The sequence below is a fragment of the Seriola dumerili genome, unplaced genomic scaffold (genome assembly GCF_002260705.1).
Source record: "Seriola dumerili isolate Sdu_G_001 unplaced genomic scaffold, Sdu_1.0 BDQW01000121.1, whole genome shotgun sequence".
Classification (NCBI taxonomy): domain Eukaryota; kingdom Metazoa; phylum Chordata; class Actinopteri; order Carangiformes; family Carangidae; genus Seriola; species Seriola dumerili.
Window position 1 is genome coordinate 693,794 of NW_019174376.1, and position 15,502 is coordinate 709,295.

Consider the following 15,502-nt stretch of genomic DNA (forward strand, 5'->3'; position numbering starts at 1 on the left):
GTCATAGTATAGTAAGGCATAAAAAGTCATAAAAACGACATAGTATAATAAGGCATGAAAAGTCATAGTATAGTAAGGCATAAAAAGTCATAAAAACGTCATAGTATAATAAGGCATAAAAAGTCATAGTATAGTAAGGCAGAAAAACGTCATAGTATAGTAAGGTATAAAAAGTCATAAAAACGTCATAGTATAGTGAGGCATAAAAAGTCATAAAAACGACATAGTATAGTAAGGCACAAAAAGTCATAGTATAGTAAGGCATAAAAACGACATAGTATATAGTAAGGCATAAAAAGTCATAGTATAGTAAGGCATAAAAAGTCATAAAAACGTCATAGTATAGTGAGGCATAAAAAGTCATAGTATAGTGAGTCAGAAAGTCATAGCATAGTAAGCTTAAAAAAAGTCATAGTATAGTAAGGCATAAAAACGTCATAGTATTGTAAGTCATGAAGTCATACTAAGGTATAACATTTCATAGTAAGGAATAAAAACCGTCATAGTATGCTGAGCCCAAAACGTCATAGTATAGTAAGGCATAAAAACTCATAGGATAATAAAGGTATAAAAAAGTAATAGTTGACAACCCCTCAAACAGGGCAGTACATGTCCCTCTTTCTTTTTGTTGCTCTTCTTTCAGGTGCTGACTGCAGGGATCAGGATCAGCCTGTCGTGCTACACCTGGGCCCGGTGTGCACCACAAAGGCATCTCCATTCAGTCCTGTCTGGGCGCTCTCTCTCTGGCTGCCCTCTCTCTTCGCGCTCTGGCTGTTGGTGTCATTGGTGATCCCACGCATCTGGCAGACCTGATGGCAGCTGTGGCCTTTCTTTTACTTATCGTTTCTTTGTTGTTGATTGGCCTAAATGTTATTTTCTTTTTGTAAATAAATGATTGAACCTTATATGCCAAGTCGTGTTGTTTCCCTTTTCTGGTTGTCCAGCCGTTGAACCAAGCTGTGACATAGTATAGTAAGGCACAAAAACGTCATAGTATGGTAAGGCATAAATAGTCATAGTATAGTGAACCATAAAAAGTAATAGTAGAGTAAAGCATTAAAAGGTTATAGTATAGTAAGGCATAAAAACGTCATAGTATGGTAAGGCATAAATAGTCATAGTATAGTGAACCATAAAAAGTAATAGTAGAGTAAAGCATTAAAAGGTCATAGTATAGTAAGGCATAAAAAGTCATACAATTGTAAGGCGTTAAATGTCATAGTATAATAAGTCAAAAAAAGTCACGGTATAGTCAAGAATTGGAAGGTCATAATATAGTAAGATATGAGGAATAAAAATTTCTTAGTATAGTAAGGCATGAAAAGACATACAATAGTAAGGTATAAAAATTCATAATATAATGAGGAATAAAAATGTCATAGTATAGTAAGGTATGAAATGTGATAGTATAAAGTCAAAAAAATTCACAGTATAGTCAAGCATTAGAAGGTCATAGATGAGTAAGATATAAGAAACTAAAAGGTCATAGTATAGTAAGGAAAAAAAGAACAGTATATTAAGGCATAAAAAGTCATAAAAACGACATAGTATAATAAGGCATAAAAAGTCATAAAAACGTCATAGTATAGTAAGGCATAAAAAGTCATAAAAACAACATAGTATACTAAGGTATAAAAAGTCACGAAAAAGTCACAGTATAGTAAGGCATAAAATGTCATAAAAACAACAGTTTATTAAGGCATTAAAGGCGTAAAAATGTCATAGTATAGTAAGACATAAAAAGTCATGAAAAAGTCACAATATAGTAAGGCATAAAAAGTCATGAAAATGTCATAGTATAGAAAGGCATAAAAAGTCATAAAAACGTCATAGTATAGTAAGGCATAAAAAGTCATGGTATAGTAAGGCATAAAAACGTCATAGTATAGTAAGGTATAAAAACTCATAAAAACGACATAGTACAGTGAGGCATAAAAAGTCATGAAAACGGCATAGTATAGTAAGGCATAGAAAGTCATAAAAAGGACATAGTATAGTAAGGCATAAAAAGTCATAAAAACGACATAGTATAGTAAGGCATAAAAAGTCATGAAAACGTCATAGTATAGTAAGGCATAAAAAGTCATAGTATAGTAAGGCATAAGTCATAAAAACGACATAGTATAGTAAGGCATAAAAAGTCATAAAATCGACATAGTATAGTAAGGCATAAAAAGTCGTAAAAAAGGCATAGTATAGTAAGGCATAAAAAGTCATAGTATAGTAAGGCATAAAAAGTCATAAAAACGACATAGTATACTAAGGTATAAAAAGTCATGAAAAAGTCATGAAAAAGTCATAGTATAGTAAGGCATAAAAAGTCATATTATAGTAAGGCATAAAAAGTCATAGTAAAGCATAAAAAGTCATAATAAAGTCATAGTATAGTAAGGCATAAGTCATAAAAACGACAAAGTGTACTAAGGTATAAAAAGTCATGAAAATGTATAGTATATTAAGGCATAAAAAGTCGTAAAAATGTCATAGTATAGTAAGGCATAAAAAGTCATGAAAACGACATAGTATAGTAAGGCATAAAAACGTCATAGTATAGTAAGGCATAAAAAGTCCTAAAAAAGTCATACTATAGTGAGGCATTAAAAGTCATAAAAACGACATAGTTTAGTAAGGCAAAAAAAGTCATAAAAATGTCATAGTATAGTATGGCATAAAAAGTCATAGTATAGTAAGGCATAAAAAGTCATAGTATAGTAAGGCATAAAAAGTCTAAAACGACATAGTATAGTAAGGCATAAAAAGTCATAAAAAGTCATAGTATAGTAAGGCATAAAAAGTATAAAACGACATAGTATAGTAAGGCATAAAAAGTCATAAAAAGTCATAGTATAGTAAGGCATAAAAAGTCATAGTAAAGCATAAAAAGTCATAATAAAGTCATAGTATAGTAATGCATAAAAAGTCATTAAAAAAAGTCATAGTATAGTAAGGCATTAGTCATAAAAACGACATAGTGTACTAAGGTATAAAAAGTCAATAAAATTTATAGTATATTAAGGCATAAAAAGTCGTAAAAATGTCAGTATAGTAAGGCATAAAAAGTCATAAAAACGACATAGTATAGTGAGGCATAAAAAGTCATAAAAACGACATAGTATAGTGAGGCATAAAAAGTCATAAAAACGACATAGTATAGTGAGGCATAAAAAGTCATAAAAACGACATAGTATAGTGAGGCATAAAAAGTCATAAAAACGACATAGTATAGTGAGGCATAAAAAGTCATAAAAACGACATAGTATAGTGAGGCATAAAAAGTCATAAAAACGACATAGTATAGTGAGGCATAAAAAGTCATAAAAACGACATAGTATAGTGAGGCATAAAAAGTCATAAAAACGACATAGTATAGTGAGGCATAAAAAGTCATAAAAACGACATAGTATAGTGAGGCATAAAAAGTCATAAAAACGACATAGTATAGTGAGGCATAAAAAGTCATAAAAACGACATAGTATAGTGAGGCATAAAAAGTCATAAAAACGACATAGTATAGTGAGGCATAAAAAGTCATAAAAACGACATAGTATAGTGAGGCATAAAAAGTCATAAAAACGACATAGTATAGTGAGGCATAAAAAGTCATAAAAACGACATAGTATAGTGAGGCATAAAAAGTCATAAAAACGACATAGTATAGTGAGGCATAAAAAGTCATAAAAACGACATAGTATAGTGAGGCATAAAAAGTCATAAAAACGACATAGTATAGTGAGGCATAAAAAGTCATAAAAACGACATAGTATAGTGAGGCATAAAAAGTCATAAAAACGACATAGTATAGTGAGGCATAAAAAGTCATAAAAACGACATAGTATAGTGAGGCATAAAAAGTCATAAAAACGACATAGTATAGTGAGGCATAAAAAGTCATAAAAACGACATAGTATAGTGAGGCATAAAAAGTCATAAAAACGACATAGTATAGTGAGGCATAAAAAGTCATAAAAACGACATAGTATAGTGAGGCATAAAAAGTCATAAAAACGACATAGTATAGTGAGGCATAAAAAGTCATAAAAACGACATAGTATAGTGAGGCATAAAAAGTCATAAAAACGACATAGTATAGTGAGGCATAAAAAGTCATAAAAACGACATAGTATAGTGAGGCATAAAAAGTCATAAAAACGACATAGTATAGTGAGGCATAAAAAGTCATAAAAACGACATAGTATAGTGAGGCATAAAAAGTCATAAAAACGACATAGTATAGTGAGGCATAAAAAGTCATAAAAACGACATAGTATAGTGAGGCATAAAAAGTCATAAAAACGACATAGTATAGTGAGGCATAAAAAGTCATAAAAACGACATAGTATAGTGAGGCATAAAAAGTCATAAAAACGACATAGTATAGTGAGGCATAAAAAGTCATAAAAACGACATAGTATAGTGAGGCATAAAAAGTCATAAAAACGACATAGTATAGTGAGGCATAAAAAGTCATAAAAACGACATAGTATAGTGAGGCATAAAAAGTCATAAAAACGACATAGTATAGTGAGGCATAAAAAGTCATAAAAACGACATAGTATAGTGAGGCATAAAAAGTCATAAAAACGACATAGTATAGTGAGGCATAAAAAGTCATAAAAACGACATAGTATAGTGAGGCATAAAAAGTCATAAAAACGACATAGTATAGTGAGGCATAAAAAGTCATAAAAACGACATAGTATAGTGAGGCATAAAAAGTCATAAAAACGACATAGTATAGTGAGGCATAAAAAGTCATAAAAACGACATAGTATAGTGAGGCATAAAAAGTCATAAAAACGACATAGTATAGTGAGGCATAAAAAGTCATAAAAACGACATAGTATAGTGAGGCATAAAAAGTCATAAAAACGACATAGTATAGTGAGGCATAAAAAGTCATAAAAACGACATAGTATAGTGAGGCATAAAAAGTCATAAAAACGACATAGTATAGTGAGGCATAAAAAGTCATAAAAACGACATAGTATAGTGAGGCATAAAAAGTCATAAAAACGACATAGTATAGTGAGGCATAAAAAGTCATAAAAACGACATAGTATAGTGAGGCATAAAAAGTCATAAAAACGACATAGTATAGTGAGGCATAAAAAGTCATAAAAACGACATAGTATAGTGAGGCATAAAAAGTCATAAAAACGACATAGTATAGTGAGGCATAAAAAGTCATAAAAACGACATAGTATAATAAGGCATAAAAAGTCATAAAAACGCCATAGTATAGTAAGGCATAAAAAGTCGTAAAAATGTCAGTATAGTAAGGCATAAAAAGTCATACTATAATAAGGTATAAAAAGTCATGAAAATTTATAGTATAGTAAGCCATAAAAAGTCGTAAAAATGTCATAGTATAGTAAGGCATTAAAAGTCATAGTATAGTAAGGGCATAAAAAGTCATAAAAACGACATAGTATAGTAAGGCATAAAAAGTCATAAAAACAACATAGTATACTAAGGTATAAAAGTCATAGTATAGTAAGACATAAAAGTCATAAAAACAACATAGTATAGTAAGGCATAAAAAGTCAGTATAGTAAGGCATAAAAAGTCATGAAAAAGTCACAGTTTAGTAAGGCATAAAATGTCATAGTATAGTAAGGCATAAAAAGTCATAAAAACGTCACGTCATAGTATAGTAAGGCATAAAAAGTCATGAAAATTCATAGTATAGTAAGGCATAAAAACTCATAGTATAGTAAGGCATAAAAACGTCATGGTATAGTAAGGCAAAAAAAACTCATAGTATAGTAAGGCATAAAATGTCATGGTATAGTAAGGCAAAAGAAGTCACAGTATAGTCATGCATTAAAAGGTCATAGTATAGTAAGGCATAAAAGTGTCATACAATAGTAAGGCATAAAAATTTCATAGTATAGTAAAGCATAAAAAGACATACAATAGTAAGGTATAAAAATGTCATAGTATAGCAAGGCAAAGAACGTCATAGTATAGTAAGGCATAAAAACGTCACGGTATAATAAAAGGCATAAAAAGTCATAGTATATAGTAAGGAATAAAATGTCATGGTATAATAAGGCATTTAAACGTCATAGTATAGTAAGGCATAAAAACGACATAGTACATTAAGGAATAAAGAGTCATAGTATAGTAAGGCACAAAATGTCATAGTACAATAAGTCAAAAAACAGTCACAATATAGTCAAGCATTAAAAGGTCATAGTATAGTAAGATATAAGGAAGTAAAAGGTCATAGTATGGTATAAAAATGTCATTATATAGCAAGGCAAAAAATGTCATAGTATAGTAAGGCAAAAAATGTCATGGCATAATAAGGCATAAAAAGTCATATTATAGTCAAGCATTAAAAGGTCATAGTATAGTAAGGCATAAAAACAACATAGTATATTAAGGCATAAAAACAACATGGTATATTAAGGAATAAAGAGTCTCAGTATAATTAGGCATAAAAACTCATACAATAGTAAGGTATAGAATGTCACAGTGTATTAAGGCATTAGAGACGGTTATATATATATATATATATATATATATATATATACATACATACATATATATATATATATATCTTGTGGGGCATTTCAAGCCCCCTGGTGGCCACAGGTGCCCTAAGCAGCTGCTTAGTTTGCTTATGCCTTGTGCCGGCCTTGGTTGTGAGACCTGACACTTGACAGAAATAACAGAAACATCATGATGTGAGAAAACACATGTGACAGGGAAACCTGCTCCGTCACATTTTTGCAAAGGACTGCAAAATGTTTTCTTTCTCCCAATAATTTATAGTTGGACTGCGTCACTTGTAGTCCAAGTATAAATAAGGAGTTGGCAATCAGAGGTAATAGAGAGGGTAAAGACATTCCAGCAACAGGATTAGAGGTTTCCTGAGCAGGAGGGAGGCTGGGCCTGGCATGGATCGACAGGGAAAGGTTGTAACAGCCTCAGAGGGAGGATAGTGTGTGATGTGGAGCTCAGAGGGAGAACGAGCTGGAATGTCATCGCCGGGTCGAAGGAGAGTTTTACAGAGCTGTGGTGCAGAAACAAAACTCTGCCAGCAAATAACCAGACTTCAGGCAAAAACAAATGAGCTAAGGCAGCACATTAAAGTCAGGCTGATGTATTTCCTGAGCACAGTAAAAACAACCACAAGGCCACTGTTTTAAATATTTACTTCAGGGTTCAGGTAATGTTATTCTTTTGCATTTCTGGCCAGACTAACCAACATTATAATGGGTTTTGCAATATCAAAAGTCCTGGTGGTTTAACCAGATGGACTTGAAGAAGACTGGGCAAGTGTTCATGTGAGTTTGTAGGACTGAGCAATATGACCTCAAAATCAGAGTAATAATTCTTTACACATTAGTGGACATATTTGCTTTCTCATGCTGTTTGTCCCGTTTAATTACAATGTGATGAGCTGTAGTTTGATGCAGCTCGTCTGTTCTGGCTATTTTCAGTTTGTAGAAATGTATTGAAAACTGCAATATGAGTAGATTTAGGTCAGTGAGAGATTCATATCAGTAATTCAATACGAGCTATGAACTTGTCATTGTGAGATTTGAGAATGAAACACATCAATTTAAAGGCAGAAACGCTGATTCATTCACTGTTTTTCATCAATTATTTGAGAAGGCTTTACCATCTGTACAACATGACAACATCCTTGACTTGGATAAGGAAATAAGGAAAAGGTTAAGAAAAAGGACAAAACTGTGGGAAATTATGCCCAAGTTGCTGCATGTAGAGAGTAGACAGAAGCAGAAGTCCTTAAAGGGAAATTCTGGTTTTGTACCAGATGGGTCTAATTTTTGTAGCTTTGTCCTTTGTTCACTTTGATAATAATAAATAACACTGCAATCACCAAGTGAACTGCTGAAATCTGGGAATATGGTGAAAATGGTAGAAACAAGTCTAACAAGAAACACCAGTAGTCAGACGATCATATGAGATGAACAGGTTAGCCAGACTTATTTGGAAGTGAAGGTGAGGGTTGTTAAGATCCATCATTTTACAGACTGACATCTTGGTTCAATTTTGACCTACAGTACTTGAGTTTAAGTTATTGACAACACACTAAACCTCTGCCAAAACAGAACAACATATCAGAGTTTGTCATGAATACAGCAATAAAGTCCTGGACTTATTTCCATCATTGTCCCTGGTGTTTTTTAACAGTCCACCGACCTCATCAAGGAGGCAACAGACATTCAGTGTCCAACATTAACATATTAGAGAATAAGGCTAAAGAAAACTAAGTTATATAAACAAGTAATTAAACCTTTTCAAAAGTAAATTAAGTAAAAGTGGCAAAGACAAATGAAAGGGAATTAACATCATAAAAGTCATTGCTTGTTTGACATAAGACAAGATGGAATTATCATTGGATTAAAAGATACTTTATAATACTATATTAATTGATTCAGTTGCACACAGTTTTTACATTTACGTATATGTAACTGTAGACTGTAACTGTCTCGTGTTTCTTGCCCCATTGGCCTTTGCCATAGCGAGGTTGGTGTTCCCAGGTCTGAGTACAATGTTGTTATAAATGGCAGCCAAAAGTACAAAAATAGGACCCAAGTTGTAACAAATGAGAATTTTCCTTTCATCGATCCATCTGAAGGTGGTTTTGCAGTAACACATACGGAGACTCTTACTCACAGCATCTCTAAGTCTTACCCAGTTCACAGGCTGTACCCGTCCAGCCACTGGCACATGTACATTTTCCACTGGTCTTGTCACATGTGGCTCCATTTTGACACAAGCAGCGCTGCCGACAGTCTGCTCCATAAAACCCTGCAGGGCATTCTGGGAGGGAAAAAAAAAACCAGGTAAAACCATCTTGTGATCTCTTATTTACCTGTCATGTAGATGATCACTTTGCTCTGTTGTGTAAACTCACCTTCTGTGCAGTTGGGTCCGGTCCAGCCCGGTGTGCACACACACTGCCCACTGGCCGGGTGGCAGATGCCGTTGTTACGACAGCTACAGGTTTGGTTACATCCTTCCCCATAGAAACCGGTCGGGCAAGCTGCCAGCAGAGGGACAACAATATCATTACCTCTTCATGAACTCTGCTGATCAAAAGTGGAAATTCCAGGGTCTGGTAAGTGATACAGGCCATAGCATGGGGAACATGAAGTCCGTACTTTCTCATGTGAGGCTGGGCTGGGTTTTCCCAAATAACTCTGAAACCAAGCATGTTCTTGTTCCAGTGTGAGTCAGCGTTTAAAAGACATTCTCGGTGCTTCGATGCTGCTCCAGAATTTTATTTTTCCATAACACTAGAGTGATGCCAGCACCTGTCAACTTTCTGAAGACCCCACACTCACTCAGGTTGCAGAACGGACCGATCCAGCCAGCAGGACAGGAACAATCTCCACTGACATGGTCACAGCTCCCGCCGTTTAGACACAAACACTTCTCCTGGCAGTCAAGCCCATAGAAACCCTGAGGACACGCTGAGAGACACACACACACACACACACACACACACACACACACACTACCTGTCAATAGCAGATATAGATATTCAGTAGGTGAATTTGTTTTCGTGATCAAGGAGCTTCTCTTACGCTTTTCGCAGAAGGTTCCTGTCCATCCCACCTGGCAGGTACAAGCTCCGCTCACATGGTCGCACAATGCCTTGTTGTCACACTGACACCGATGGCGACAACCAAGACCAAACATACCTGTTGGGCACTCTGAGAAAATACCACACACACACAATTTAGACTGGCAGACCAGTCATTTGTAGTTTCAAAACAGAGTGAACATGTCAGGTCAAGTTTGGTTATAAAACGATACAAGAAAGACGTGGTTGGAAACAGAAGTTGACAACTCAACCTCACCACAATGGTTCTGTTCTGAACTTGAGATTGGTTTATGAACTGTTGTTTCCAAGGTCAAGAATAAACTTTTAATCTCAACTTTTAAGCCAATGTGGAGAAAGAGTCCTTCAAGTGTTCGAAAAAAAAAAAAAACATGACAAGAAAAGCATAAAAAAGTTCATGTGATACAACTGAGGAACTCAAGAACAACTACTGAGTGAACCATATGAACAATAAATATGAACTGAACAAAAAAACAAAAACAAATAAACCTAACATGCAAGAAGAACCTGATGGTAATCAGAGACAAGACTGTATTATTTAGGAGAACATTAAAGCCACTATATGCAAAATTTGAAATCTTTACTTTGGCGCCACCTTGTGGTAGAATGAAGGCCATACAAACTCTTAATGAATGGATGGGAAAGCAGCAACTGCACCAATCTTCACCAGCATTTTTCATTTTTCTATAATCAGAATTAACTTCCCTAAAGTCCGTAACAAAAACACCAACATACTGTGATGGCAGCGTGTTCCAGTGTAACCAGCTTCACAGTTGCAAAGGCCCGTCACAGCATCACAGCTGCCGTCTCCGTTTCTACAGTCGCAGGTTCCTGCACAGTCAGCTCCCCAGTGTCCTGCATCACACACTGCGACACAAACATCACGTCTGAGTGTCATACATATCCAATCTTTTCATTTGCAAATAAACCAGTAATTCAGTTTTTGGTCTGCAGTAGTAACAGATCTTTTTCACTACTGTTACCTTTCCTGCAGTTGTGTCCAGTCCAGCCAGGAGCGCAGGTGCACCGCCCATTCACCGGGTCGCAGTGAGCATTGTTCTCACACACACACTTCATTTGGCATTCTTGACCGAATCGTCCACTCAGGCACGCTGCACAAGGAAAAAATTATTGAAAGCGTCACGACTAATCTACCGTAAGAAACTCCACCAGATCTCCCGAGAAGCACAGCAAGTTCCCATGACAGTTTCTGTTCTGTGATTCAGCTGTCAAGTGAAGCTTCAAGAGCCAGCGGTTGGTTTAAATGGAATTATGTTTGTTCTTCCCAGTGAAAATATGTCCGAGGTGGTTTATTGGCTGCTGGAGGGTTTCGGGTGAAGATCGCTGAGAAAAACTACTCCTCTGTCTTTTAGCATGTTGCTTCCATTTCTTGTCCAAACTGCACCACTGCACGATTTCAATATTCCACTGTGCTGTCATCCTCCTCAGCTGGTTGACTGTTTAATGCTTGTTGCTATGGAAACTTATCCCAAAAAAAAATGCACCCAGCAGATACTCACAGTTTTGGCAGAGTTTTCCCATGAATCCTGGTGGACAGATACACGATCCATTATGTTTATCGCACGAGCCGCCGTTCTCACAAGCAGGGCAGGTTTCTGTGCAGCCCGGACCCCAGGATCCCTCCACACACACTGTGAAAGAATAATATTTACTTTTTTATGTATAATGTGGGTGGTTATATTTATTGAGCTGTCAAAAATGTGCTGCCACTCACAGTTCTCACAGTGCTTTCCTGACGTTCCTGCTGGACACTTGCATTGTCCTGTCACTTTGTCACACGGGGCACTGGTGCAGTTGCAAGGATGAACGCAGCCTGTTCCAAACCGTCCCTCTGGACAGTCTAATGCAAGACACACAAGCAGGGGTTCGTCTTAAAACAAGGGGACAATAATGGGAGTAAAGCATGTCCTCTGTAGGGCCGCCCTACCTTGATCACAGTTCTCCCCATGACGACCAGGAGGACACTTTCGTTGGCATTTTCCAGTCACATGATCGCAGGACACTCCTGGTGGACAGGAGCACTGCTTCTCACAGCCGGCTCCATACGTACCTGGGTTGCATTCTAGAGACAGAGGAGAACAGAGCGAGCACTCACCAAGTTAAGACAACTCTAACACAAACTGTAAGTGTACAGTAAAACACCTTTGAACCATCAACCATTAACTCCCAAACGAAACCAAAATATAGACGAATGTAATTGCGATCATTCTATCGGTGTGCTCACCGTCCTTGCAGGTGTCGCCATGGTAACCAGATTTACAGACACAGGTGCCATGGCGACGGTGACACTCCAGAGTGTTCTGCTGGACACACTGACACTCCTCAGAGCAGCCCGGTCCGAAGGTCCACTTTGGACAAGCTGGAGGAGAAAATGAAAATGAAAAAGACGTGAAAAGTGTGATGAAAATATTACATTACATTCACTCATTTGGCAGATGCTTTATTCCAAAGCGACTTACAAGTGAAGGAAATCACTAAAGCTTCAGTGCAGTAGGAGACCTTGGTGTAAATACCAAGTATTACATCTATTCAATAAGTGCAAGGGTGCATAGTAAGTCATAGTTAGGCATGTTAGGGTGTTAGAGATGTTAGGAGAAGAGGTGCTCTCAGAAGATATGAGTCTTAACGAGATTCTTGACGGTAGAGAGGGACACCCCTGCTCTGATAGCATTCGGTGAACTTGTTCCACCGTTGGGGAACCACAGATGAGGATAGTGTAGACTGTGATTGCCTTGTGTGCAGGGATGGTAATGCCAGACGACACAGGAGCATAAGCCTGTATGATTGAGTAGATGGGTGCAGACCCAGAAGTCGCTCTGAAGGCAAGTATTTGTGACTTGAATTTGATTCGGGCGGCCATGGGTAGCCGGTGTAGGTTGATGAGTAGTGGAGTGACATGTGGTCTACTAGGCAGATTGAAGAGCAGACTGGCTGCCACATTATGGACCATCTGTAATGGTTTGACTGTGCATGAAATCATATGTGGGTACAAGGCTGAAAGTGCATTGGAAAACTGCAATGCTAATAAGATTCACAGTAACAGATCAGTACTTTTATAATCTTGGGTTCTGACCAAGTTCAAGGGTGAGAGTCTGGTGATAGACAGGTGATAAGTGACAGGACAGTGGGACTTACGGAGGTGGCAGAAGCGTCCGTACAGTCCAGGATCACACAGACAGGCTCCATAGGTTCGATGGCAGCGCCCATTATTTGCACAGTTACACTTCTTGTTGCACTGTTTTCCATAGAAGCCCTTTGGACAGCCTGCACACAGGAAAAAAGCAAATCACAGTAGGCCTACACTTCAGATGTTTTCACTAAAAAAAGAAAAAAAGAAAAGGGAAAAATTCTTTTTTGTCTCACTCACCATCCTGGCACAAGTCTCCACTGACTCCCGGCGGGCAGCGGCAGCTCCCAGTGACAGGATCACAGCTGGCGCCATTTTTACACTTACAGTGAAAGGAGCAGTTTTTACCAAAATAGCCCTCGGTGCAAGCTGTGAGATTGAGAAGTAAAAGTTTCTATCACTGCTAAACTCTCAGGACTGACTTTACAAACTGATACAGTAGTGACAGTGTACACATGTGTCAGAAGTGTCGGTGTGTGTTGAGCAGGTCCTCACTCTGGTTGCAGACGATGCCGGTCCATCCATCGGGGCAATCGCAGCCATTCTTCCACGGATTACATTTTCCTCCATTAGAGCAGTCGTCACACGTCAAACTGCAGTCATTCCCGAAAGTGTCATCCAAACACACTGCAAACAACAGAATTTAACACCAACAACCACTTAAGTTTATAGTCTACAGACAATTCATGTTCAAGAATTTATTTATTTTTTTCCTATCTAAATTGTAATCATGATATTTGACCCTGAAAAACTAAAATACAGTAACTGTTGCTTGACTTTTTAGGGCAGAACACTGACTGGATGATTATGATTATGTCAATGTTGAGACAAATTACTGCAACTGTCAGTGAAGTTAGGATTGTAGTTATACACAGATCTAGAGCAATTACTCAATCAACAGAACATTAGTCAGCAACTATTTTGATAATAAATTAATAGTTTTGGCAATAGTAAAAATACCAAACTCCTTGTGGTTCCAGCTTCTCTGTGTCAGGATTTTAGGCATTTCTTTGTCATATATAAAAAAATGAATATATTTGGGTTTTGGCCTGTGAGTCAAAAACTGTGATTTTAAAGTTTTATCAGGCATTTTCACTATATTCTGACATTTTATAAACAAAATGATTAAATGAGAAAATAAAATCAGCAGACCACATTGCCTCCTTGCACCACTGGACTTCACTTTTTTTGTGTTTTATTCTTTTGAACACTTTACAGTCAATTGTGTTTAGATTTACTGTTTATTCTCTTGTTTTATTTTTCACTGCCACTTTACATTTGTTTATTTTAATTGCATGGGCTCATGTGTACTGCTGACTGATAGAGAGAGCAACACTGTTTAAACTTGTTTCATCATATCTAGTTATCCAATTTAATTTATAGACTTTGCCTTTTTCACACATCTGGTTTTCATTTTTTAACAGTGTTAAACATAACCCATGTTATGTTCACATGGAAACCATATTTTTTACCGTTTTATTTTCTATGTACATTGTACGCAGCTCTGTGCAGCACTTTTGCGAAATACAAATTTCCCCTCAAGGGACAATAAAGTTTATCTTCATCAAAATATTGTCCATTTTAATATATTTGTGGTTTAGAGTCAATGTTCAGGGGAGACTCCAACTTTCAGTGAAGTAACTTGAAATGTTCAACTGCTTCTGCTTTTCAAAAGAGTCCATCAAGTTTGGGCAACTCAACACTGAGCCTCTGACGTCCTGCCGCAGACCTCGACCAGCTGCCGGTACATGTAAACCTCAGCATTCCTGCCAGAGAGGCTGTTGTGTTAAAATATGTACAAACAGTCTGGGAACGTGAAGCTCAGCAATTACCCCCACTTTGTGCTCTGTTCCTGCCTGCACTAAATGAGTCTGTCAGACGGCTTCACCTCCCGGAGTCACACTCAGGTAATCAGATACAGGTTGAGGTTCCTGTTAATGATAATGGGTGGTTAATGGTTTGGGAAGAAACTCACCAAACTTCTCTGCCAGGTTACTCTCTGCCCTCAGCTCGCCCTCGTCGTCCTCATAGTCATCATAACGCTCCAGGGGTTGGCTGTAGTCCTGCAGCAAGGTGAGCTGGGGGCGAATGAGAGGCAACTCAATGGCACCTCCGCTGGAGAGGGCCTCAATTGCATCTTCTAGCGCTATGGAGTAATAGGTGGGAAGAAATAAATTATACACAATACAACAAAATATACACTTAGTTTTTTGTCTCTTTCAAAATCTTGTTTTTCAAAACAAAAATACATCATTTGATTAAATAACTTGTTTTCATGCATATATATATATATATATATATTCATATATACACATAGTTTTGCAACAGGTAATGACAGCACATTAAAATGCATGAAATAAAAAAGTTTTAAAAAAAAAAGGAGGAAATAAATTTTCTACAACATGTTACTTTAATTCAGGAAAATCTGGTTTTAAAGTGGACAAGTAAACAACTGAAACTATTGCACCCTGCTAAAGGCTTTTCTGTCAGATGTCGAGTAAGAAAAGATTTTAACTGGAGGGAGTGCATTTCCTTATTTATATGACAAATTCTGTATGTCTTTGAAGCACATTTTCTCCATGTTTGTTCAACTTCACCAAAACTTCCCAGTGCTCCATCACCAGCTCTAATGGAACATGCTGTTAGTGGTATAGTCATTTTTCACTGAAAGAAAAACTGTAAATAATAAAATGACTGATGGATAGATTCAGTTTCACTGTTTCAGTTTCAGGGTATTGTTCATGTTG

At 36.8% G+C, this 15,502-nt stretch overlaps 1 protein-coding gene across 1 annotated transcript in view; it reads right to left on the minus strand.

Moving 5' to 3' along the window:
* megf6 (multiple EGF like domains 6) overlaps positions 1-15,502 on the minus strand; it is an 81,044-nt gene that overhangs the window by 10,824 nt on the left and 54,718 nt on the right. Inside the window, exons 13-26 of the mRNA XM_022748240.1 lie at positions 14,731-14,901; positions 13,251-13,382; positions 12,996-13,124; positions 12,764-12,892; positions 11,853-11,987; positions 11,556-11,690; positions 11,343-11,468; positions 11,128-11,259; positions 10,591-10,719; positions 10,343-10,474; positions 9,570-9,698; positions 9,327-9,455; positions 8,897-9,025; positions 8,674-8,802 (exon numbers count right to left, since the gene is read on the minus strand). Of these exons, the coding sequence (XP_022603961.1) occupies positions 8,674-8,802; positions 8,897-9,025; positions 9,327-9,455; positions 9,570-9,698; positions 10,343-10,474; positions 10,591-10,719; positions 11,128-11,259; positions 11,343-11,468; positions 11,556-11,690; positions 11,853-11,987; positions 12,764-12,892; positions 12,996-13,124; positions 13,251-13,382; positions 14,731-14,901 (1,866 nt within the window). The remainder of the gene's footprint in view (positions 1-8,673; positions 8,803-8,896; positions 9,026-9,326; positions 9,456-9,569; positions 9,699-10,342; positions 10,475-10,590; positions 10,720-11,127; positions 11,260-11,342; positions 11,469-11,555; positions 11,691-11,852; positions 11,988-12,763; positions 12,893-12,995; positions 13,125-13,250; positions 13,383-14,730; positions 14,902-15,502) is intronic.